Below are 24,338 nucleotides of genomic sequence, written 5' to 3'. Positions count from 1 at the left end.
AGTCTCAATTTCGTCTTTGTATAATTCATCAATCAATTTTTTTTTCTTAAGTTTACAGAAAACGAAATTAAATTGAGAAGTTTGCATATTTTTTTCTCCTTTTCTTCTTTTGCTCCTTTGACGTGCATCAATCATTAATTTATTCAATCTGTATTCTTTTCTAATACAGATACAACTCTGTTTTCAATTTCAATTTTCATTTTAAACATCATTTTAAAAAATATTACTTGAATATTATATTTAAAAATTTAACAATCGTATATGTCTTCATTGTTATTTTTTAATATGTTTTATGTTTAACTACTCTGTAATGTAAATGTCTCATGTATACATATTTTAACTTTATAATGTTTTATACTTAATTTTAAACTTAATTATACACACATTTTAAACTTAATTTTAAACTCAATATTTTTCAATTTAAAATATAAATTTATTTTTTATTTATAATTCGTCAAAATTATAATTATACTTTTATTTATATAATTTAAATATATAGAAATTTTAAATATAAATAGCGAAATGTTTTGGTAGAAAAAATTTCAAAAATCTAATATTTTGTATTTTTCGAAACATTTTCATTATATGGTTATTCCTTCCCTTTGTCATTCTTTGGGTCTCTTTACTTTAATGTCGTGGCCTTTTCAATCTTTTGTGGTTTGGTTATTTTAAGAATACGATTTAAAAAAAATAAAATACGATGAAAGAGAATAAATTGCGGAGTTATTCGAGATAAAGTGAAAGAAAAAAAATAAGAATAATTTGATATACATAATTATTTTCAAAGAAATTATAAAATGATCAAATTTGTTTTTATTATAGATTAATTTTAATCAGTTATTAAATAATAATTTAATTATTAATTTTAATAATAATGCTATTTTTATTTTTTATTATAATTACTTTTATTATTATTTAATGTATATACATTATTATCACTTTTAATTGCTTTTATGTAATTAATTTTATTTTTTATTATAATTATTTTCTTTTATATACATAATTAATAAAGGAAATATTATACTTCAAAACGAAATACTTAATCATAATTAATTATTCTTTTTCATAAAAAAAATAAATTTCTCAAGCTAGGTGATTCATATAGCAAAAAAAGAATCAAAATAATGCGAAAGTTAAATAGTTTAGCAGATGAATGTACACACACACATATATATATATATATATATATATATATATATATATATATATATATATATATAATAAGGTGTTTGAGTGCTTTCAAGAGAAGTTGTTCAACTTAAGAGGAAGAATGACTAAAGAAAACTTAAAAGGAGTGTAGTGTTATAAACTTTAGTGACTTACGAGAATACAAGAAGTCGACAACTTTTATATGGCATATTCCCAACCCATCACATCTAAACACATATATGTACCTTCATCTTAGTGTCACCCATTTGTTGAAAAGATTGTTGAAACGTCCTTGCAACTAGGTTGGAAGATGCTCATGTTGGACCAATAGAGCATATATGTAATGCATGTTAGCTTATACACATTTGAGAGTGTCAGGTCCCTTCTCCGATAACCTATGGAAGAAATTGATGGTCAACTTAGAGCAAATGAGATAAAGAGAAAAAAAATTCATGCAAATGGAAGAACTTAAAACCTATTGCAACCAAGGGTGAGCTAAAAACGCATTCAAAAGAAGCACAAAAAGAAGTCCTAAACTAGGAAGGACCATTCCAAGTTTGACATAGCTTCGACAAAGAAGCATATTAAATTAAAAATCTGAACAACATTGACATACCAAAGACCTAGAAAGCAAGCCAATTAAAGTTAATTTTGTTTGGTGATATGTTTCAACCAAATGTACTCCTCACCATTATTGAATTTTATTTTTCTACACAGAGTTGTAACAAGGAGGCTGTTAAGACAAAATCGTCGATGTGCCTAAACGCTCTCATGTTTTGAAGTTTAATCAAATAAGATTAAACGAAATAATAATATGAAAACAACATAGCATAGGACTTAAATTCAAAATCTCCAACATAGAAAAACCTTAAGAAAACACTTAGGATTTTAGGAAACATAATAAAAACTAAGTCAAGACACCTAGACGCATTGCTAGACGACTAACAAGTAAAAAACGTCTAAGAGAGTTGAAGCTAAATATGTAAAGCTTATCATACCTAAAAGGTGTTCAGTTTAGCTCTCGAGAAAACAAAACAATATCAAGACGATGTCATTAACAAAACACACTAAAAGACTAAAACTTAAAACACCAAAGATAACACAAATAATGCTAAACTTTGTTTATCTAAACAAACAAAATCATAAGATGTGTTTACATTGTCTAAACGATATCATGAGCTAAAACATTACTTCGTCCAACGATGAAGTTTTTACTCAACGCTTGGTATCGTTAGAAGAAAAACTTAATTGTTAAATGCTACCCCAACAGTAGGAAATCAAAAACTACTTTGTTGTTCTAAACAAACATTAAATGTCATTAAATGTTCAAACGTTCAAAAACAACAAAAGTGATAAGAAAAGACATATATGTTACATTCACAATCTACTCTATTTTTTGTAGATGAACTATTCTACACGCATCCACAAGCTTTAAATCAAAATATCAGAAGTGGGACATTAGAGACAAAAGAGATATTCGCAGAATGTTCTTCACTTGAAGCGGTGTCCTAAGGAAAGTATAACCTACTTCAAGCAAAGTACTGGAAAATCATATTCGCTGTGACAAGTTGACTTTATCCAACGGTGTTGTACACGAAGAAAGAAAAAACACAAAAATCAAGGCCAAGAGCTTAGTCTAACAAAAATTTATACAAAAGCCTTTAAATAGAAGAGCCTTTAAAAGAAAAAATCAAGAGGATAGTAAGAAGATAGCATACAACAAAATATTCATCCTAAGAAGTGCTAAAAAAAAAGAAGTAAAACAAAGGGCTCAAGAAAAAGAAAATATCTAAGCAGAAAAGGAGAAGAAGAGAAAAGAAGAAAAAAAATACTCTTAAGCTTCATTGTTATATTGCTTAGTGATTGTAAGAAAGAGAGAAAGAGAAAAAAGAGAAACACCTACGAGTGTTTAGCTTGCATTGTATTATAATCACATCCTTTCTGCGAGAGTAATAGTTTGAACAACTAGTAAGCAATCTTTAATTACAATTCTGAAGAGAATTAAAACACTTATTGAACTCAATTGAGTTAAGAAAATCTAGGCAAGGTTGCCTAGTACCAGGAGTGGTGCGAATTATACTCATCTAATCTAGGGTAACAGGTGGTTATTCGCTGACTGTAAACCAAGAATTGTGAGAATACTCATATAATCTGGGATAACAAGTGGTTATTCACTGACTGAGAAGACTAAAAATGGTATGAATATTCAGTTGTAATCTTGTTGAAGATTATAGTGAAACCCTTTGTGGAAGAAACTAGATGTAGTTCAATTAAAGTAAACTAATATAAAATATCTATGCATTTATCTCTTCTTTTGCCTAAACACTTATCTTACAAAACTTGCAATTGTGTTTTTATTTCTAAATACAAAAACCTTCCAAGCTAAATTATCACTCTTCAACAAATAAAGTTCTTATAAAATCTGCAAATAAAGTTCTTTAAATATTTGATTTAAAAAATTAAAGGAATGAAAATATTTTCAATATCCGTGGATGTTGTATAAAAAGTACATCTATTCTTTTCACAGATAACCAAATTCTTTTAAACAAGTACCGAATATCTGCTATCCCTACCCGGCCCCTACCATCCCTAGCCAGAATGATAGAAGAATTCTTTTTTCAACAATATAATCATTTGTCATCCCTAACAATAAAGTTATGGAATCTTCTATACTTTTGCGTACATAATTGAACCGCACGAGGATTTTTAGCTTTCAATTTAACCATCATTAATTTTCAAAAGAAAAATTCATGTTTATATTTAATACTAAAACAAATCTTTTCGACGGTTAGAGCTTTGAATGCACAACTGCAGAACATCTCAATCCTAAAGATCATTTTGAAAAAAGGTTTGTATGATGAGGAAAAATTTACAATAAAATTGGTTTTTTTCTTTTTCATTTAAAAAAATGAATGGTTTTCAGCTTAGCTTAGCTTTGTGTTAATATTCAAGATTTCCTAGTCAAGTTTTGAAAATACCCTCTCCTCCAAAAATAAATTGTCAATATTCCATACACATCAAAATTATTAATAAACTTCCAGTTATTTTTAAAGAATATATACTTTACATATTTGCCAGCTCTGATTTGACATATAATGAAACATGAAAGACTCCCAACAACCAAATGAATAGATTTCGTGTCCTCCGAAAAAACAAGCATTTCCATATTTCAGACACATTAAAACTATAAATATACTTCCCTTTATTTTTTTTAAATATATTAGTAAATTACACTTTAGAAATATTTAACAAAATCAAAATTATAATATACAACTCACTAAAATCGACCTAGTTGTAGAGAATTTAAATAATTTACATCATATCCTAAGTTCAAACTTCATTTCAACAAAATAAACCAAATAAATGAATTTTGTATCTAAAGTTGAGGTTTTCTTGTTCTCTAGACCTTGCAACATCGTCATAGAAGTATTTTTCAAAGAGAAGGAAAAAATGAAAGAAAGAAAACAATGGTCTGTGAAGAGCAAGTGAAACCTCAGAAGCCATCATATAGTTGCAGGAGATCTATATTCTTATCTCTGTCATCACTTCTTGGTCTGCATGGAAAAACTACCAACCTTCACACATCTTTGTTGGAAGAAAAACAATAAAATGATTTAAATAACATTATGGGCCATAAGAGCTGATTTTTCTAAACAAAGACAAAGAATGGAACTTGCCTTGCTCAGGTATTTTTTCTGAATTTTCAGTGCTTCAGTGCATGCCTTTTTAGCATCAAGATTTGAGGTGATGTCACCCAAGATCTGAAGAGATAGTTTCATGTGAGATAGATGCAGAAACATATGCAACAACATTATGTATGAATCCATAAAGGGAGATGGAATCAGAGAGAAGAACCTTGACAACGTCATCAACACCCTTGGCTTCATTCAAAATCCGCCGATTCTTGATCTCAAGAACACTTGCAACAAGAAATACAGCCAGTGCACTATGTTCCTCTGTATAGCCAGTCTTCACATTTTTTCTCTCAAATTTTCCGTATTGCTTCAAAACTTTGTCATTTGCTGGTGAGGGACCTCTTGTTTTAGAATCTGGATCCTCATAATTTATGAAGATATTTGGGTTGTATTCCATGCCCCACATCAACTGGAAACAATCTATATTATGTCTCAACAATGAGCTATGAATGTGAAGTACTCTATCTCATCAAGAAATGCTGAGGAACCAGAAAAATGGTAGCTCTCAACTTTTAAAAGTGCATTTCTTGAGAAAAGTTATATTGTTGTTGAAACCATCCTTACCTCCCAAAGGTATAAAGTATCTGCAAAAGAAAATTCTCTTCGGAAAAGAACCATAAGCATCCGAAATGCAAAGAGATACTCTCCTCCATCTAAATCCTCTGAAAAATAAAAGATGAAGTTGAAATGAAAAAACAAAATTCTTGGTTCTTTCACATCGATATATAGAAGAATGCTTCATCATGCAATGTCTCCCTTCATTAGTCGTCCCCTTAACTCCATTGACAATGAATTTTAATAAAAATCAGACAGGTAACTCTACAGTTTTCTGTTCTTATGCAATCTCGGAATCATTGTCAAAGAAAAAAATATTTCAACAAACGTATACCATCTTGGATGCATTTGACGCTGAATCTGGTTCAAATATGAAGATAAAAGAATCTGAGATATGAAACTATAACTCAGCACGTTAGAAGCTTCCTAGAGAAGTTTTACGTACCAAGGTGATGATGAAGCTTAGGGTCAACTGTTTTTATTATCTGTGAGAGTGTAGCTAACTGAGATTGGACCCCCATTGAACTTGCACTGCACCTGAAGTTCTCTCTCTAATATGAAAACAATAGCAAGAATGTAATTGCAAGTGAAAAATACAAATTGAAAGCACACGAAAACAAAATTGACAGCAAGAGATAGACTATACTAAATATTATCCAAGTGAATCAGAAACACTTCTTTATTTGAACTAGCTACAGTAATATGTTCAACTGCAGTATAGTCAATTGATTTTCCACATTTGAGAAAGGACTGGGTACAAACACTAATAAAATAATGAATAAGCCACTACTTTTTCTTAAGGAATCAGTTCCCATCCCAACAGTAGTGAGTCTGTGTTCCAGGACTTAACATACACCTCTTTGTGCAACAAAAAATTCAGGAAATATCGAAATCATGTATGTGAACTGAATAGAACAGGAACGAAGTTAGAGAAATTCCATCCTTTTCTAGTCTCAACTCACCAACTTTAACAAAAAGTACCAAATAAGTTGTGAGAATAGCATCCCTGAGTACATGCACAAAAATGTACAAAAAATCAAAGCATGAAAAGAATCAGTCCGATGGACAATTAGGCATGTATTCACTAGATTGTGGTTGCCCATTATCGATTATCCAACCAAGAAATACATATAATTAGCACTTTTAGGCAATTTGTTTGAAGTATTATGTCTGTCTTACCATCCTTCGCATTGCACGGTCAAAGCACCAGTAGCAATCTGCTTCATTCTCAATAAGAATAATTATAGGTGAGCAAATATCATTCATTCCTGCAAAGAAAATAACCCTTTGAGAACGTCTGAGACTTCTCAAAGCCATTTCAGTTCAATATCTACAAATTGAGAACTATAACAATTCACCTTGTACATAACCAATATCATTGTCCAACCAAGCATAAACTGATAGCACATCCCAAAGTTTTGCTTGATTAACTTCACTTTCATAAAAGACAAGGGCCCGATCTGTTCGAACAACATCCAGGCCTACATTGCAAAACTAATCAATTGCTACCATGGCTGCTTGTTAGAACAAATTAATTATAAATAAACACAAGCAGACAATTTTTAAGCAAAATTAACAGCATATGACCTTGTTCTGTGAACACCATGGAACAGATGCCATTGACATCACAAGCCCAAGGCACATATTCTGCCTTAAATGGTATCCAAAATTTTCAGGTCGCTTTTCCATTTTAATGACTTCCAATTTTTGTTAATTAGCTGTATTTATGAAAGTATAAACTATATGTTCAGGATATTTGTCTTATTAGCATTGAAAATTTACTTGCTAACAAATTGTGTGAAAAGTACTGATAAAATTGTGGCCTTATTACACCCACAAAAAGAACACAACCCAAGCTTCTTTCATTGATCTATGAGACAACCTGAGTACATAAAGAGTTCCAACTTTTATGAATCCGCAAATTTATGACACTAGCTTTTCAGGTAGATGAAGTCCAAGAAGCAAAACTTTTGAACAAAACTAAAACCGAATAGAATGGAAAAAGTATTTGCAGAAGCAGTTACGTACCGATCTGATGTAATAACTGCAACCACTGCAAAACTTTCTTGTCTGAAGTCTGGACAGTTACCAAAGAAGGATCTATTATCTGACCATCATCATCAATGAGGGGTGTAGTAATAAATTTTCCAGAACCAATGACTGGGACCATCCTTTGACATTCAGCTTTCCACATATCATACTGCCCCCTGAGTAATAAATTTACAAAACATGTCATTCTGTTTATTTTCAATCAATGCAAAGAAGTCACCCAGTCTCGAGTCTAGATTATTTGGAAGATAAAGCAAACAAAACTAATCTTATTGTTCGTACATTACGAGGCACCAAGGCCAAGGATTAATAGGAAGCATGGCATCCAAGAGATAACAATTTTGGTCTCACAATTTTGATTAGAATAATAAAGTATGAAGATTTGGCTAAGTGCCGCAACTGCAATGGTAACTCTGGAAATTAGGTTAAATGGAAATTGATATGTTTATTACAAAGAGATCATACAAGATATATACGGGAGACCTAAGCTATTTTAGGAAATATAATAACTATATTCTATTCTAGAATCCCTTGATTTATGGGATTGTCCCTATTTATTCAAATCTGTACTGATTACAATAAAATATATACTTGTTATGAAATACACAAATTTCCTAATTTATTCTTTCCTAAAATACTATTTGATTTCCCACACTCCCCCTCAAGCTGGTGAATAGATGTTTTCCATTCCCAGCTTGGATACAATCTTCTCAAAATTGTGGCAGCCCAGCCCCTTGGTAAGAATGTCTGCAATTTGATCTTGAGAGGACACATATGGAGTGCATATCAAGCCACTATCAAGCTTTTCTTTGATGAAGTGTCTGTCCACTTCAATATGCTTTGTTCTATCATGCTGCACTGGATTGTGGGCTATGCTGATTGCTGACTTATTATCACAATAGAGCTTCATAGGTTCTTCCCATTTTATCCTCAAGTCTTCTAAGATGATTTTAAGCCATAGCAACTCACATATACCTTGTGCCATGGCTCGGAATTCCGCTTCAGCACTGGACCGAGCCACTACACCCTGCTTTTTACTTCTCCAAGTCACAAGATTTCCTCCAAGAAAGGTGCAATAACCTGTAGTTGACCTCCTATCCACAATTGACCCTGCATAATCAGCATCAGTATAGGCTTCAAGCTTCACATTACCATTCCTTTTGAATAGAATCCCTCTTCCTGGAGTTCCTTTAAGGTACTGTAAAATTCTGTGGGCAGCTTGTAAATGGGTCTCCTTTGGGCTATGCATAAATTGGCTAATTAAACTCACTGCATAGGCAATATCTGGCCTGGTATGAGACAAATATATAAGTCTGCCCACTAATCGCTGGTACATCTCTTTTTCAACAGCAACGTCTTCTTCTGCATTTCCAAGCTTTATGTTTGGTTCTAATGGGGTACTAGCAGGTTTGCACGCTGCCTTGCCAGTTTCCTTGAGCAAATCAGTGATATACTTCTGCTGGGATATAAATATCCCATTCTTGGAGTGGGCAACTTCAATTCCCAAAAAATATTTTAGTTTTCCCAAGGTCTTGATCTCAAATTCCTTGCCCAAGCATTGGCTCAACAATCGCTGCTCTTCTTTATCATCTCCAGTTAATATTATGTCATCCACATACACCAATAATATTGTTACTCCCCCTGACTTGGAATGTTTAAAGAACAAAGTATGGTCCCCTTGACTTTGTTTGTAACCTAGACCTGTCATAACTTTAGTAAACCTGCCAAACCATGCACGGGGGGACTGTTTTAGCCCATATAATGCCTTTTTCAGCTTGCAAACAGTGTTGGTTACAACGTCTCTACCGTATCCCGGAGGTATCTCCATATAAATTTCTTCTTCAAGGTCTCCATGTAGGAAAGCATTCTTAACATCAAATTGTTCCAAGTTCCAGCCATAATTGGCAGCAAGAGACAATATCACCCTAACTGTGTTCATTTTGGCAACCGGAGCAAAGGTCTCCAAATAATCAACTCCATAGGTTTGGGTGAACCCTTTGGCAACTAGTCTTGCCTTATATCTCTCAATTGATCCATCAGCCTTGTATTTCACTGTATAAACCCACTTACATCCAACTGGCCTCTTTCCTATTGGTAAGGTGACTAACTCCCAGGTGTTGTTCTTCTCTAACGCCTCCATCTCTACATCCATGGCTTGCCTCCATTTTCTGTCAGACAATGCCTCAGATAGGGTATTAGGTAGGAGTGTAGTGTTTAGGTTTACTAGGAAGGCTTTATGGGTAGGAGAGAAATTTTCAAAGGACAGGTAATTTGAGAGAGGGTAGATTGGCTGTTTGGTGCATTTTCTTGGCCCTTTTCTAATGGCAATTGGGAGGTCAAGATCATTTTGGGTTTCAATTTCAAGATCATTTTGGGTTTCAATTTCAGCCTGCACAGCTGGAGAAAAAATTGTTACCTCTTTTTGTGGATTTGAGTTGGATTCTTGAACATTGCTTGATCCTGGAATGGCCTTAGTCTTTCTTGAGTATACCAGCTTCTTACCAAATTTTCCAGCTTCAACATCTCCTTGATCAGCTTCACAATTAATTTCACTTGGTACAGCTTCAATTTGATCTAGTTTAGGTTCAAATATCAGGTCTGGAAGAATGGGAAAACCAGAATTACTACTTTCCTTATCTTCCCTGAAACTCTCCCCCGGAAGATAAGGTTGATGGAAATAGCCCTCTTGTTCATTGAAGGTAACATCCCTAGACACAAAGAATTTTTTGGATGGGGGGTGGTAGCATTTATACCCTTTCTGAGTGAGTGAGTAACCAACAAAGACACACTTTAAGGCTCTAGGATCAAGTTTCCCCCTGTCTGTATTATGAATATGGACATATGAGATGCACCCAAAAACTCTTGGTTTAAGATTATTTGTAGTGGATAGGTTTGGATAGAAAGACGACAAAGCTTCCATAGGGCTTTTTGATCCTAAGACTCTAGAGGGTAGTCTATTGATAAGGTGTGTTGCTGTAAGAACAGCTTCCCCCCAGAGATTTTTTGGAACACTATGTTGGAACAACAATGCCCGAGTCTGATTTAATAGATGCCCATTTTTTCTTTCTGCGACCCCATTCTGCTGTGGTGTTTTGACACAAGAGGACTCATGAATTATACCTTCTTTTTGACAAAAAGAATTAAGGACATGATTGAAGTAATCTTTGGCATTATCTGACCTAAGCCTCTTAATATTAACACCAAACTGACCTTTTATCAGGGAGTGGAAGTTTAGGAAGACAGAACTGACTTCTGATTTTTGTTTAAGTAGGAAAACCCAAGTGACCCTTGTACAATCATCTATAAAGGTGACAAACCATCGAGCACCAGACACATTTGAAACATTAGAAGGTCCCCATACATCAGTATGAACAAGATAAAAGGGGAAATTGCTAATTTTATTACTTATTGGAAAAGATACACGCTTGTGCTTAGCAAGTTCACACACCTCACAATGAAGACTCTCAACATCTAACTTTGTAAACAGAGAGGGAAACATAATTTTGATCACTCCAAAGGAGGGATGTCCCAACCGACAATGATAAAGCATGATTTTTTCTCTGTTGGTCATCAAAGATTCAGATATGAAGGAATGAGAGATTCTGTTTTTGTTGGACAGATTTGGATCTTCAAGATAATAAAGGCCATTCCATTCTCTAGCATGTCCAATCATCCTCCCCGAATCCTTGTCCTGAAATACACAATGATCGTTGTAAAAAACAACCTTACATGACAAATCCTTTATAAGTTTTCGTATAGAGACTAGGTTGGTGGACAGCTTTGGGACATGGAGAACATCTTTTAAGGTTATTAAAGAATTGATTTGGATATTTCCTTGACCAGCTGCAGTTATAAGGGTTCCATCTGCTGTGGCAATTTTCTTGTTGCTGGGACATGGGGAATATGTGGAGAAGTATTTGGCTAATGGTGTCATGTGGTCTGTGGCTCCAGAGTCCAATATCCAGTAATTGTTAAAGGGTGTATCTGAGACATTTAATCCAAAAGAAAGTGGAAACTTACCTGAATATGCCAAAGAACACACACCTGTAGGTTTTTCCAGCTTACTAAGAAAGGTTCTCACCCTTTCTATCTCCTCTTGATTAAGATGGGCAGCAGCTTCTGGATTATTTCCTTCATTTGTTCCAGCAGCAACATAAACTTGTCCTCCTTTCCTTGAGGGGCCTCCTCTGTGTCCCCCTTCTCGATCTCGATTTAAAGGCTTCCCATGCAACTTCCAGCACTTCTCTCGGGTATGACGAGGCTTATTGCAGTAGGTACACCAGAGACCATCACCTTTTTTCTCCACATTTGCTGATCCTCCTTTCTTCTGTTCGGCTACCATGGCCAACGTCTGTTCTCCTTTATGGTCAGCCACCATTGCTGAGTTCTCTACTACTGCTGGACTCTCCAACATGAGACCCCTTCTGCTTTCTTCACTTCTCACAATAGCCACCACTTCATTGAAGCATGGTACCTTTTGCTTCCCCAATATTTGAATCCTAACTTGATCAAATTCAGGATTCAAACCAACAAGGAAATCATAAACTCTGTCTTGTTCGATATATTCCTTGAGAAGTGCTGAATCTTCAGTACATTTGGCTTTTATGACTCTATAATGGTCTAGCTCCATCCATAATGATTTCAACTGATTGGCATATTCTGTAACAGTCTTGTTCCCTTGTTTTGCTGCCAAAGTTTTCACCTTTACGTCATATACTTGAGCAGCATCTTTGGCTTTAGAGTAGGTTTGCTCTACAGCATCCCAAATCTCTTTTGCCGAATTAAGGAACATGCATGTGTCGCTGATTTCTGGAATCATTGAATTCCACAGCCACGCCATGATCATTGAATCTTCCTCATCCCATGTAGTAAACTTGGGATCCTCCTGTTTGGGTCCAGACTCCATCAGGTGACTCAACTTCCCCTTTCCCTTCAGCACTGTACGAACAAGTTGGGCCCACTTCAAATAATTTCTTCCATTGAGTCGATATGCAGAATGGATATTCTGCAGTTCTCCAGGAAGCTGGGAATGGGAATTCCCTGTTTCTGGGGTTGGGTTCACAACTTCCGCTTCCCTTGACATCATAGCAAGAAGATGGCTGAGCGGAAAAAAGGAAAGGCTGTGCAATTAAGGCACAGAGAAGACAGCAGCAACAGAAGATTGAGCGATAGAGAAGGTTGCAATAGCAAGGGAAAAAAAATGTAATGAATATAGGAAAAGATGCAGCAGCAATGCAGGCTGCCGTCTTAGGGTTATGAGAGATGCAGCAGCAATGCAGGCTGCCGTCTTAGGGTTAAGAAAAATGCAGCAGCAATGCAGGCTGCCGTCTTAGGGTTTACAATGCGCAGACAGAGCTTCCTGATACCATATTAGAAAGTGGGTTTTAAGCCTAACTCAACCCCACAAAACCGGCTTGTAGGGTGAGGTTTGCACCTCACTTATATATTATAATTTGGCCTTATCTCTAGTCGATGTGGGACTTCCAACACACCCCCTTCACGTCGAGGTATAGACATCTCGTGCGTGATAGTAGAAATTGGGTGGTCCGATAACGGCCCGATAGCGGGTGGAATAGAAGAATAGAATGTCCACTTAGAACTCGCTAGGATAGGCACTAACCATGGCTCTGATACCATCTGGAAATTAGGTTAAATGGAAATTGATATGTTTATTACAAAGAGATCATACAAGATATATACGGGAGACCTAAGCTATTTTAGGAAATATAATAACTATATTCTATTCTAGAATCCCTTGATTTATGGGATTGTCCCTATTTATTCAAATCTGTACTGATTACAATAAAATATATACTTGTTATGAAATACACAAATTTCCTAATTTATTCTTTCCTAAAATACTATTTGATTTCCCACAGTAACAGTAGCAGTAATAGTGGTTATAAATGAAAACAAATGATAGGAAGCAGGTAGTCTATATAGCACAGCTTCGGACATGTCACAAACATGTGAAAATGGAGAAAAAAACAAGACACGGAGACACAGCACACACACAGAGACATCGCTGCAAGGAATAGTATGTTGCTAGTGGTGCTGTTATTGGGTCGGGTCACAACTGAGAGTAACTGATAAGGTTTTCTAAAGAACAAAACATTAAATGAAGACTCAAATGGAATATGGATGATTTTTATTTTCTGCAGAACAAGAAAATCAGTAAGATATGAATATCTCACTGCCCAGAGCCAAGCTCCTTAGAGAAACCAAGAATGGTTCCCTTTCCACTAAACCAAATAACCGTCCTCTCCCAAAACTTCACTGCCTGATTCTTTTTAAAACAATCACACCCCTTTCTCTCTCTTCTAACCAACCTATTCCTCCCTAGTGTGCCACGTCACCCTTCCTAGTCTTTTTTCTCTCATATACTCTACCCCATCTATTCTTGATCTTTTCTTCTTGGATCAAGGGCTCATTCAGCCCAATAAAGTTTGGGTCTGTATCAATACCCCTTTCTTGAAATAGAGCCTTGTCCTCAAGGCTAAATTCTGGAAATTGGCTTCGAATTATCACTTCATCTTCCCAAGTAGTTTCATCAACATTTTGTCCCTTCCAATGCACCAACAACTTGCTTCTTATTTTCACCCCTCTGTGTGATGTTCCGAGTCGCCAAGATCCCCTCGGGAACTAATAATTCCGCTCTGTCATCCTCCAACCCAGTAGGAATATGCTCCTCAACCTTATACTTACCCACAGCTCTTTTTAATAATGATACATGAAAAATAGGATGAATCTTTGAATTTGGTGGCAATTTCAGTCGATATGCCACTTCCCCAATTTTCTCCACAATCTCAAAAGGGCCATAATATCTAGCACTTAATTTTGGGTTGACTCTGTTCATGACAGACTGCTGCCTATTCAGTTTCAATTTTAAAAACACAAGATCACCCACAACAAAGTGTCTTTCCTTTCGATGCTTATTGGCTTGAGTTCTCATCCTGTCCTGGGCACGGAGCAAATGGGATTTTAGTTGCCTTAACACCTCATCCCTCTCTAAAAGATCTTTCTGGACAGCTTCAACTCTCTACTTCTCCTTGCACCACTTGCACAATCTTGGGGGGTGGTCTCCCATAGACAGCTTCAAAAGAAGTCATTCCTGTAGATCCATGATAAGTGGTGTTGAACCAAAACTCTGCCCAAGGCATCCAAAGCACCCACGTTTTGGGTTGGTCAGTGATAAAACACCTTAGATAAGTCTCCAAACACCTGTTTGTTACCTCAGTTTGTCCATCCGATTGCGGATGATAAGCTGTGCTCATTTGTAATTTGGTGCCTTGCATCTTAAAGAACTCTTTCCAAAACAAACTCTTGAATACTGGATCCCTATCACTCACCACAGAATTGGGAATCCCATGAAGCCTCACTACCTCCTTAACAAATATTTCAGCCAGAACCTTTGCAGTATAAGGATGTTTAAGGGCCACAAAATGACAGTATTTTGTTAAACGATCAACAACCACCAATATGGCTTCGAACCCTCTAGATCTTGGCAGTCCCGTAATGAAGTCAATACTTAGATCCTCCCAAATCCTTTTCAGAATTGGTAGTGGTTGTAGTAAACCACCAGGAGCTGTTGTGATGTATTTTTGCCTCTGACATGTGTCACAAGCTTGGACAAACTGTTGGACATCCTTTTTCATGCCTTTCCAATACAAGTTGGCTGCTAATCTCCTATATGTATGATAGAAACCTGAATGACCACCTTAGGGAGTAGCATGAAATTCTTCCAAGAACTTAGGAATCCAATCTGATTTTTCCGGAACAAGAAGGCGATTTTTATAGTATAATACTCCCTGCTTGTATTCGTAACCCGCATGAGCGTGCCCACCCTGTCCTGCCTTCACCTCTTCAATTATCTTCTTTAATTTATCATTAGCATGCACTTCGGCATTGAGTTCTTGCCAATCTAACCAGATTGGAAAATACACCATACTATTTATTTCCATTTCTTCTCTGCTACGAGACAAAGCATCGGCCCCCTGATTCTCTTTACCAGGCTTGTAAACAATCTCAAAATTATAGCCTAACAACTTTGCCAACCAGTTTTGCTGTGCCCCAGTAGTTATACGTTGCTGCATTAATTGTTTCAAACTCTTTTGATTTGAGAAAACAGTAAATTTTTTACCCAAAATATAAGGTCTCCAATGCTGTATTGCCAATGCTACCGCCATCAGTTCTCTCTCGTAGGCCGATTTTGTCAAATTACAAGGACTCAAAGCCTTGCTATAATACCGGTGCGGTGGTAATCCTTCGTTTAAGTTCTTCAAAGGCTTCTTGAGCCTTCTCATTCCAACCAAAACCATCTTTTTTAGTTAACTCTGTTAGGGCTTTGGCTACCTTACCATAATCCTTAATGAATTTACGGTAATAGCCTATAAGACCCAGAAAATCACGAACTCCCTTCACATTCTTAGGGACAGGCCACTCCATGACGCTGTTAATCTTGGCCGGGTCAACCGCAACTCCTTGTATTGAGATAATGTGCCCCAGATATTCAACACTTTCCTGCCCAAACATGCATTTTTCCTTGTTTGCAAATAACTGGTTAGTTCTCAACACTTCCAACACCCTTTCCAGTAATTGCAAATGTTCTTCCCAGCTACTACTGTATACGAGAATGTCATCAAAAAACACCAGTACTCCTTGCCGTAACAACGTACGAAAGACTTCATTCATGAGTGCTTGAAAGGTTGAAGGTGCATTCATTAATCCCAAGGGCATCACCAGGTATTCGTAATGACCCTCATGTGTTCTGAATGCAGTTTTTGGTATATCTTCCTCCTTCTTCCTAACTTGATGATAACCCGAACGAAGATCGAGTTTAGAGAAAAACCTGGCACCATGGAACTCATCCAACAATTCCTCGATAACCGGTATGGGAAATTTATCAGGGATAATGGCTTTATTCAATGCTCTATAATCAACACACATACGTCACTTGTTGTTTTTCTTTTTCACCAAAATTACGGGACTGGAATAAGCACTCTGGTTGTGCCGCACATAGCCCACCTCTATCAATTCTCACACTTGTTTCCCAATTTCATTCTACTGATGGTAAGCATAACGATAGGGTCTCACATTAATAGGTTCTTGTCCTGGTTTAATATTGATCCTGTGCTCCTTCATGCGTACAGGTGGCAGCCCTTTTGGTTCCTCAAACACCTCACTAAATTGCTGCAACATATTGTCCAGGACGCTCCTCTGCTCCGAGCTCATCCCATCATTCTCCGTTTTTCCTTGATCTTCCAATAAACCACAAACTGACATTACCAAGGAATTCCCATGAGGAACCCCTCTAAGCAACCTTTCACCTTGATTAGTTTGTACTTTCATAATCTGTTTTTTCCAATCCACTGTGGTTTCTCCCAACGTCGTTAACCACGACATTCCTAATATTATATCCATATCCTCCAAGTCAAAGAGAAATGCATCGATTTCAAATTCTCCCTCATCAAACCTTACCTTTATACCTCTACAAACACCTTGAGTTTTTAATTTGTGTCCATCTCCCATTAAAATCTTCATTTGTTTTGTCCTTTCCCACTTCCAACCCAACGCTTCAACAAGTCTCCTAGAAATAAAATTGTGGGTAGCACCACTATCTATCAAAAACAACATAGGAATCTCTCCAATCATTCCACGCAACTTCATTGTTTTCGGTTGATCATCATTGTCGCTCTCAATAGTACAGATATTTAATGTCGTGCACAAAGCTACAACCTCGTATTCCTCTTCATTGTTGTCGCTTTCCTCTTCTCTCTTGTCGCATTCGACTTGGATTTCCTCGTCAATCATGATGACCCGAAGCTGTTTCCCCGGGCATCGATGGAGGGGTCCAAATAACCCACGACATTTATAACACAAACCTTTTTGTTTTCTGTCCAAGAGATCCTGATAGGTGAGATGATTGGCTCCTCTATCTTTAGGTCTAGTTCTACTTTGCCCACCCCAATCTTTTTTTTCACTTGGGCCTGGTCCAATTCCTCCCCAATTGCCCCCATTCTGTTTTGGGCCAGTTTTACCCAACACACTAAAGACAAGTCGGTTTCTCAATTGGGTTTTACCATCACTACGTGGCTCACCTCTTCCCTGCCACATTTTGTTTCTCCCTGACATCTCCACATTAGTTGCACGAGCCACATTCATCATGCTCCCCCTAGAGAGAGGGTTTGCAACGTGTAAACTTCGGCGGTACTTGTGTAATCAAATATTCAAAACTTCTAATATAATCCTCCACACTTCCTGTTTGTTTCAGAGAAACCAATTGATCATAAACACTTCCTTCGCCCATTCCTCCATATCTCTCCAGCATCTCTCTTTTCAAATCTTCCCATGTTAACTCCTCATATTCATTCAACAGAGACTGAAAATAATGTATCGTGCTTCCTTCCATTCAGAGATGGGCAAGGTTTACACGAAGGGCTTCTCGTGTCCCTTGGACATTAAAATAAACCTCTGCCCTCGCAATCCACCCTGCGGGATCTTCACCGTGGAATGACGGCAACTCTATTTTCTTCATCGATTGGCGAAATTCCAACAAATCATCTCCGTCAAGTTGTTTCATACTTGGAAACACCTTCGGTATAACCTTTACCGAATTTGTTTTCTTCTGTTCCACCGACCCCTGTCCTTCGTCCTCGTTCTCTCTTCCCTTTGTAAATTCTGACATTAGGTTGAGCAACTTTGATTGATTCTCAGCTGCCTCCTTACGTAATATTGTGATCTGCTCAGCGGCGTCCTTACGAACATTCTCCAAATGGGTTTGGTTCTGCAACAATTGCGCAACTAGCTCCTCAACAATTGCCTTGAGTTTGGTCACTTCTCCCACAACGAACCCTACCTTTGTCTCATCATTCTCCTCAGCTACCGGTTCCCCTTGAGTATTGTTCTTCTTCAGTGGCATTGTGTGCAACTATCCAGCAGGTCGGACCAATGATAAAGTTTTTTAAAGAACAAAAAAAATTAAATGAAGACTCAAATGGAATATGGATGATTTTTATTTTCTGCACAACAAGAAAATTAGTAAGATATGAATGTCACTGCCCAGAGCCAAGCTCCTCAGAGAAACCAAGAATGGTTCCCTTTCCACTAAACAAAATAACCGTCCTCCCCCAAAACTTCACTGCCTGATTCTTTTTAAAACAACCATACCCCTTTCTCTCTCTTCTAACCAACCTATTCCTCTCTAGTGTGCCACGTCACCCTTCCCAGTCTTTTTTCTCCCATATACTCTACCCCATCTATTCTTGATCTTTTCTTCTTGGATCAAGGGCTCATTCAGCCCAATAAAGTTTGGGTCTGTATCAGTAACAGTCATAGCCTTGGCTGCTCCTAAGCCTTTCTTCTCTTTTGTGCCAAACTGATCAACAATACTTGAAAGCTGGAGTCAGCAAGAAAGCACTGCAGGCAGTGGCAATTGAAGTGTGGAGGAATTCATGGATGACAGCTAAGTATAGTCAGCTTATTTGATTTGTTTTAATTTCCAAATATGTTAGTCACAACAAAAGTGATAACATGATCCCTTTTCACAGGAAAAACAAGACAAAGTGAAAAGTGCACCAATAACATCAATTGTCTTAGAAGCAACACCAATTGCATTCCTAATGAACATAAGCCTGAATCCAGAAGAAGATGACAGGTTTTATAGAGAAACATTTAAAGGAAAATATACCTCCTGCGTTGCTTGAGCTCATTCCGTTCTTCAAGTGTACTGTTAGGATCATAGCAACCTAGCAAGAACTCCCACACTTCCCCTTTGATTGAAGGATGGACACCCTAAATAATTTATAGAAATAAGTGCAGGCACAAATCAGAAGGAATAAAACTTGATCAATTATATGATACTGAATTTAACTTTGTTGGTGTACATTGTATGAAAAATATCAAGCACTTGAAATGGTCATCACAAATAATCATCTTATGGTGTATCTTTTATGGAGAGTGTCTCAAAGGCATTTGAGAACAGGGAGGGGGGTGTCATCAACCAACTTATGCTCATAGGTACAAAACACATTAACGATTTTATACTTTGGCAACACTTCTAATAATTTTATTCTCAAGCAAGAGCGTCTGGGGCTTGAAGAATACAAATGCCTTGGCCAGATAAATGAATGATGACAACAGGGATAGAACTATAGCAATTAGGCATTTAGGTTCTAAGTGTTTCAAAAGGATAAATGATCCAGTAGTTTGATTTTAGCTGTTTTCAAGCCCTTGCCAATCACCGTGTGTGTCTTTAGCTTTAAAACAAATTAGCAAGTCGCAAATATGAGATCACAAGAAGTTGGCTTTGGGGCAGTGTAAATCTGTCGATTTGCTTCTCTACCCTGTTCCTTTTTCCCATGATAATGATGGACTTTGCAAACCTTTTTCTTTTGTATTAACTAATTTTTAAAAATTAATTTGAAGTTAAAATGAGCCTTTTTTGGTATACTTTATTTGACTATGGAACTTGGTGGCCTAAGGTAGTTTTAAAACTTTAAAAAATCTCATCTAAAACAGTCTAAAATTATAAATTTCACTAATTGATTATCAGAAAAACCCTAATTTTCCAAATACACACACAAACACACACACAAACACACACGTATCTCCCTCTCTCTCTTCCCTTCTTCTGAGTTCCTAGGTCCAAAATAAAAACTCACCCTCTCTCTCTTCCCTTCTTCTGAGTTCCTAGGTCCAAAATAAAAACTCATACTATTTCATTGACTCAACAATAGTTGAGATGAGCATATTAAGTCTTGGGGACTTGTGAATGACACGTATAAAACATTGAAGACTTCACCAAGTCACATGTCTCAAGCTCATTTTGTTTTTGACTAATTGAGTTTGTGCATGCGTGATCAAATGTGCTGAGAATTATATTAGCCTACCTACTACAACAAGACTCATCATGCCATAAACTAACTCTTTGCAATGTTTAAACTATTGAGTTAAGATTTAAGGCATATTAATGGTTTTATGCTTTTTGTAACATTTCTAACCAAAATGTTAGGTTCTTTGAGGGGATACATAGAGGAGATTTGACACCAATAAACTATGAACAAACCCAAATAAGAGAGTAAGATACCAGTTAAAACCCAAAATCTCAAGACAATAAGTTTGTGGGTATTTTCTCTTTATATATTAATCTTCTTGTTCAGTTTTTCCCAGGATGGAACTCAAGCGTACACTTGACATAACAATTAAGTTTTTATATTATTGATACGGTCTCAAACTATAGGGAAAGGATCATGTAATCGAACTAGTGTTTTCAGAGTGATTGCAAATCCAAAAACAAACAGAGGCACAAAAATAGAGGCAGGAAGCTGAAAGAAAGATAGCTATTACTCATTAATCGTTATAGATAGATTCCGCAACAAAATTACAGCACTGTGCAAGTAAACAATAGAAATTACCCCTCGCTGAATTCGTCGTAGCACTTTTGCAATATCCAAGTGACCATCTGCAGAGAATGATGCTAGCCATCTTCTTTGACTTAGAGTTTTGCCAGCCTGTGGAAACAGAAAATGCAGTGTGTAAATCATAAGACTTTATTTTTCCTTTTGCAAAATTCCTAAACACCATCTATGTGGTATGCGTGGAAGAAACAGAAGCACACATTTCAATCTTGCGCTAGTATGAATGTGTGACACATCACATTCAAAGGGGTACCAAGTGCACAATCATTCCAAATGAAATTAATTGAATTGGTGTGCATTAGTGATCAAAATAAAATGACCATGCACTAAGAAGTGTACCAAGAAAGCATTGGTTGAGAAGCAAAAGCTCACCCTTGGTTTAAAACGAGGGGCGGGAACATCAGCTTGGCATTCTGGTCGAATGGGGTAGAAGGCATTCAACTCAGTAGTTCCAGCACTCTTCATAAGAACCCCAAACAGTCCCCCACAACCAATCATCCACCAACGCCAAGCTCTTCAATTCAAACTATTCCCTTACTAGAGACCCATCTCAGCATCAATTTCTGTTCATTGAAGAAACTCAACCCATCAAACAAAATTTAATTTTTTTTTCTTCATCGAAGGAAAATAAAAAGAAAGGGTCAAATCCACTTGGTTCGAAATCTTTCGACAAAAAATACCAAGTCAGGTGCCTTAAACTTGTCAAGTTGTCGGAAAAAACAAAATTTAAAAAAAAAATTACGTATCAAATCGTTTTTATTGGTAATACCGATAACGTATGGCTCGTCAAAGCAGGTCCTGGAAAATCCAGTTGGGGAAACGTTTGTGACGCAAATACAAAATCTTGAGCGAGGAAAAGGAAGTACCTTGGCATGATTGAAAGTGATCTATCAACGCGATGAGGTGAAGGTTGTGGAAGGAAGGTGCGAGAGATGGAATTGAAAGAAAGAGAGAAAAAGTGGAGAACGGAATGTGTCGCAGGAAACGAAGGAGAGAGAAAGATGGAAAGCAATGAGTGTTGAATAGGATAATTCGCCCAATGACCAATGATTGTTGACGAGGAAAGGGAAGAGAAGACTATATATATATATATATATATATATATATATATATATATATATAGAAATTTTAGGTGGGTAACTGTTTGTATATTCATTATGTATATTTGTTAGTGATATAATATTTGTCTATATATATCTTATGTGTAAATGTTTCGTTCATATAATAAAATATAATGTTTTTCTTTTTCCTCTTCTCTCTCTTTCCTCTTAGATAGTATCAAGAGCTGATCTAAGTTCTTCCATGGCTTCCGTTCTTTTCTTCTTCAGCCTTCACTCTGAAAATGTTATTTCTTCTTCTTCCTTTCCACCTCATACTCTGAAAATGCACTCTGGTAACAAGTTCTTGCCACCGTGAAAGGTCTAAACCTGACCAAATTCTTGGAAGGTCATGATATTCCCTTCCAATTTCTCACTCCCAAGGATGCGATTTCTAACAGCATCACTCCAAATTTTCTAAACTATGATCAACAAGATCAATTGCTTGTTGCCTAGCTCCTAGCTTCTGTGCCCCTTCTCACAAAAATGGTTTATCTTTCTTGATAACAAAAAGATTGTTGACACCTTCGCTGCTATTGGTTCTCTGATTAATTACCACTAATGATCGTATTAAAGCCATTCTAGATGGTTAATATGACAGTTTTATAACTTCTATTCTATCTCTCATTGATTCACACACGGTTGAAGAGATTGAATCTTTACTATTGTCACGAGAAAAATGTTTTGACAAACAAAAGATCAACAATGATAATATTCCTCTCCAAGCTTATCTCACCTCTGGGCCTTCGTCTTCAAACAACAACTACAACTCAAAGAACAAAGCTTTTCATTGTCTGCACATTAAAAATTGTCTCCACAGCTGAGCCTCAATGCAAGGAACTGAGCCATGGAAGAAATCCTCCGGTGAAAGAAACCTAAATTGATTAAATCCGGAGAGCTTAAACATCGTGAGGAAGAGCTAAGCCCAAAGGGGTTTTAGGAAGGAAAACACTAAAGCAAAAAGTTAAGTCACAAGAAAGTCTTGCATAGGAGGAAACTTCCCCTGCTGAGCACTGAAGATTCGAGTTGAGTGTCAATCTATATTTTCTAGAAAAATAGAGTGTTAGGAGTTCTTCTCTTAGACCTTTTTCTTAGGATTTCTCTTTATATTCATTGTAATATTTTAGATAATCATGAGAGAGGGATAACAACTCGTAACAAGAATCATCAATATCACTAACTCTCTTGCATTGAAGTTGAATGCATTAATACGTTAGTTTTCTGTATTATATATATCATTGTTGTTATTCATGTGTTAATGACATGGTTTATGCTTTAATACTTGATGAATTGATCGTTCATTTTATATAATTGATGTGAATTGAGTTGGGAAATTAATCTTATGTCTAAGATCCAACCAAACTATAAAATGTGTTTAAATATTAGGAATAGATTTAAATACTTTGTTGAGTTAAAAGTTCTACATTTAAAGCAATTATTCATTTATTAGTAATTGAGGAATCAACGTTATGATTGAGATCCTGAGGTTCTAAATTCAAGTGATTAATTAGAATTAGCTAAAAACTTTTAGTGACACGGATAATTGCATTGATATATATTGAATAAGTAAAAGTACAGGTGAGGAGATAGGTGAAATCCAATCCTAATATATATTGGTTACTTTCAATCTTGTCTTACTTTATTTAAATGAAATCATTTACAACAATACCATGAAAATTGTTTTAGAACAACTTCATAACAAGTCACAACAGATTAAAGTTACTTGAGATTTTGCATAAGTCCCTTTGAATATAACTCTTGTTTGGTAATACAACTCTCAGTACATTTGATTAAAGGTAAAGAAAGAAGCCAACATATGTCAATACACGCATCAACCTCAATAACATCATTCATTGGAAAGTTGTGAAGCGCATCCTTCATTATTTGGCTGGGACAGTTGATCGTTGTCTTCTTCTCCCAAGCTCTCCTGCTTCGTCCATTGTTTGTTTTAGTGATGCTGATTGGGGTTATGTTGGTCGCAGTCTTGTTTCCTGGGGCTCTCACAAACAAGGAGTTGTGTCTCACAGCAGCATTGAAGTAGAGTACCAAAGTATAGCTTTTGGGCTTGTTGAAATAATTTGGATAGCTTCTCTTCTTCGGGAACTTTATATGGTCTTTTATACTCCTATCCTATCATTTATTCTCACAACCTTGGTGCAATTCTCCTTGCTGTCAATCCTGTTATGCACTATCGCTCCAAACATTTTTTATCTAAACATTCATTTTGTTCGTGATCGTGTGCAACAACCTCAAGTTCAACTTGTCTACCTTCTTGACCATTTTCAAGTTGTTGACATTTTGACAAAACATGTTTCAGGAATTGTGTCATATTGGTGATTAATAAACCCACCATCATATCATTAAAGGATGTTAAATAA

At 36.2% G+C, this 24,338-nt stretch overlaps 1 protein-coding gene and 1 pseudogene across 2 annotated transcripts; both read right to left on the bottom strand.

Annotated features, from left to right (window-relative positions):
- Window positions 1-4,327: 4,327 nt before the first annotated feature.
- LOC124840716 (uncharacterized) lies at window positions 4,328-21,931 on the bottom strand. Of its 2 annotated transcripts, none has more exons than XM_088097342.1 (12): window positions 21,730-21,931; window positions 21,236-21,426; window positions 20,861-20,956; window positions 19,135-19,238; window positions 7,428-7,606; window positions 6,758-6,880; window positions 6,579-6,667; window positions 5,845-5,950; window positions 5,409-5,506; window positions 5,005-5,253; window positions 4,827-4,910; window positions 4,328-4,734 (listed from the first exon to the last, which is right to left on the bottom strand). In XM_088097342.1, the coding sequence occupies exons 2-12, from the start codon at window positions 21,359-21,361 to the stop codon at window positions 4,717-4,719; spliced, it is 1,272 nt and encodes a 423-aa protein (XP_087953468.1). In that variant the 5' UTR covers window positions 21,362-21,426; window positions 21,730-21,931; the 3' UTR covers window positions 4,328-4,716. The 2 variants fall into 2 exon arrangements, with proteins under 2 accessions (XP_087953468.1, XP_047172778.1); XM_047316822.2 differs by having other exon boundaries at window positions 4,328-4,703; window positions 21,730-21,929.
- On the bottom strand, window positions 16,509-18,366 carry LOC148194406 (uncharacterized; annotated as a pseudogene).
- Window positions 21,932-24,338: the final 2,407 nt, after the last annotated feature.

Source organism: Vigna umbellata, chromosome 8 (assembly GCF_029865625.1).
Source record: "Vigna umbellata cultivar VRB3 chromosome 8, Vumbellata_1.0, whole genome shotgun sequence".
In the NCBI taxonomy this organism is placed as follows: Eukaryota; Viridiplantae; Streptophyta; class Magnoliopsida; order Fabales; family Fabaceae; genus Vigna; species Vigna umbellata.
The sequence above is the reverse complement of the archived record's forward strand: the minus strand, read 5'-3'. Positions and strand labels throughout refer to the sequence as shown.